The sequence below is a fragment of the Penaeus japonicus genome, unplaced genomic scaffold (assembly GCF_977035675.1).
Source record: "Penaeus japonicus unplaced genomic scaffold, GWHDUDI00000001_assembly GWHDUDI00000034, whole genome shotgun sequence".
NCBI lineage: Eukaryota > Metazoa > Arthropoda > Malacostraca > Decapoda > Penaeidae > Penaeus > Penaeus japonicus.
Genome location: NW_028234436.1, coordinates 11804680 through 11807179, shown reverse-complemented (window position 1 = coordinate 11807179; position 2500 = coordinate 11804680). Strand labels below are relative to the sequence as shown.

Below are 2500 nucleotides of genomic sequence, written 5' to 3'. Positions count from 1 at the left end.
TCCTTGTATTTAGCTTAATCTGAAATTAAGACTATCGTCATTATTGTTAATATCATTAGCAAGACTTCCAGATATATATAAGAAGGATCCAGATCAACAAACAAACGCCCTTAATGAACTAATCACAAGCATTCCATGTCAAGTTAAGCTTTCGCGCCGAAGAGAAGTGGGCATTGTGACGTCATCAAAGACCAAAAGCAACTGCGCATGCGTTAACCTCTGTTTGTAAATCTTAGTCATAACAAGAGCGCCGCCACCCACGATTCATTAGTCTGTTGACATCTACTGCAGGAAGCGGTTGTCGATAATTGCTTATTTAGAGTGAATTTACAGAATGTCACGAATGGGATTTTATAGCATCTGTCTTTTGTTAGTCTTTGAGGAGGTGTTCTTTGTCAAGAGTGAAGTCATGTCAAGTAGAGATGTAATAGAAGTGAAGCTGCTATCTGATTTCGTTGATTTTCATAAGTACAGCCATGTGTGCTTAGTGAAGACACCAGGTAAGGTGAAATTCATAGTCACATTGTATATTTGTCTAAATTTAGACTAGATATTTTGTGTATTAGGAAATCTATCTTAGAAAATTGTGTATTTACAATATTAGATACGTAGGAAACAATTATATATAAATTTACTGAAAGCATGAACTGTGAACTTTATCATCACCGCAACACAAAAATATAATTACAAATAAACCAAAAATCAATTTTATTTATTACTGATGCCACTACTGTTGTTACAACTATTATATAAAGAGCAAAAATAAGTAAAACAAGAATGAAAAGATTGATAATGATTATAATGATAATTGAAAATTATTATCATTAGTATTATTATATTTTTTTTATCTCAATTATTGGTATAACAATCATTATCATGATAATTTTTTTTATTACTACGATTATGATTACATTATCACTTCTGTACACATGTGTGTTTGTTAAATGTTAGTATGTTATGTATTCAGACTGTAGGAAGAATTCTGACACATGCAATTCACGTATTCTGTATATCTATATATGCCCAATACAGATATTAGGCACATATATACTAGATGGTGATTGCATCTTTGGCCATGTCTAACTGTAGGAACTTGATGATCCTGTATATGTAGGTGGATATTATTGGATTTATTGACAGTAGCAAGTACTACGGTGTTACCTACAGCTATTGCTTTCAAAATTTGATTAGGTGTTATTCACTTATTTCTCGAGTTTTCTTGGAGCATTTCGAATACATTCCAAAGCAAATTTCAACATATCTCAACATTTACATTAGTTTCTAACAATTGCCAGTGACATCACATTTCAACATTTCGACGCCAGTCTCGTATCTAATCTTCAACATTTCCTTGTGCAATATCAACCCAGAGATCTCAACCAATAGCAGCAACAGAGGAAGGATTCGAACGCAATGGGAGACTCAAATGTTTCGATTCCTTGGCGGGAGTTCGAACGCAGGACCTTATACCTGCGTGACGGACGTTTTAAGCTTGGTTGACGGGGGTCTTTTTCTCAAGACTCGTTCCCTTCCGGGTCTTGAGAGGGAGGGAGACAAGGCGCCTATAGATGGCTCGCAGGGTCTTCTTGTGTACAGGTTGGAAACGGAGTCGGATCTGAAGTGGTTTAGGAAGGTGAGTTCACTACGTTTTATTTCTCTGTCTATCTCTGTCAACACACACAAACACACATCTACATATATACACATCTATATATATACATATAAATATATATATATATATATATATATATATATATATATATATATATATATATATGCATGAATGTATGTATGTATATTAAATATATACATATATACACATATGTATATATATATATATATATATATATATATATAATATAGAGAGAAAGAGAGAGAGAGAGAGAGAGATGTGTGTTGTGTTTATACATATATTTACACACACATATGTATATTATCTTAGAAATATGTTTAAAGAAATTAAATATATATATATATTAATATATCTAATACACACATGATAAATATAAATATACATAGTAAATATAACATATTAATATAAATATATATATAATATATATAATATTTATATCTATACGCATATTATGTACATATAAAATATATATAAATACATATATATATACATATCAATATATATAAATATGTATATATAAATATATATATATATATCTATTTATACATAAGATGAGAGAGAGAGGAGGAGAGAGAAGATGTGTTTGTGTGTTTTATACATATATTTACAACACACAACACATATGTATATGCATAAATGTATATATATGTGTTATTAAATAGGTTATATATATGATATATATATACACACACCATGGTATATATATATATACATATAAATATATAAAAACCATATTAATAATAAATATATATATAATATATATATATATATATATACGCAATGTCTATGTATATATATATAAATATATACATATAATATATTATAAAAAAAGATATATATAATAAATATATAAATATATGAATATAT

At 28.6% G+C, this 2500-nt stretch overlaps 1 protein-coding gene across 1 annotated transcript in view; it reads left to right on the top strand.

Annotated features, from left to right (window-relative positions):
* The first annotated feature begins 275 nt into the window (after positions 1 to 275).
* LOC122255840 (putative glutamate receptor) overlaps positions 276 to 2500 on the top strand; it is an 18295-nt gene continuing 16070 nt past the window's right edge. The window contains exons 1-2 of the mRNA XM_043020196.2: positions 276 to 500; positions 1371 to 1633. Coding sequence (XP_042876130.2) covers positions 335 to 500; positions 1371 to 1633 — 429 coding nt within the window. The 5' untranslated portion in view covers positions 276 to 334. The remainder of the gene's footprint in view (positions 501 to 1370; positions 1634 to 2500) is intronic.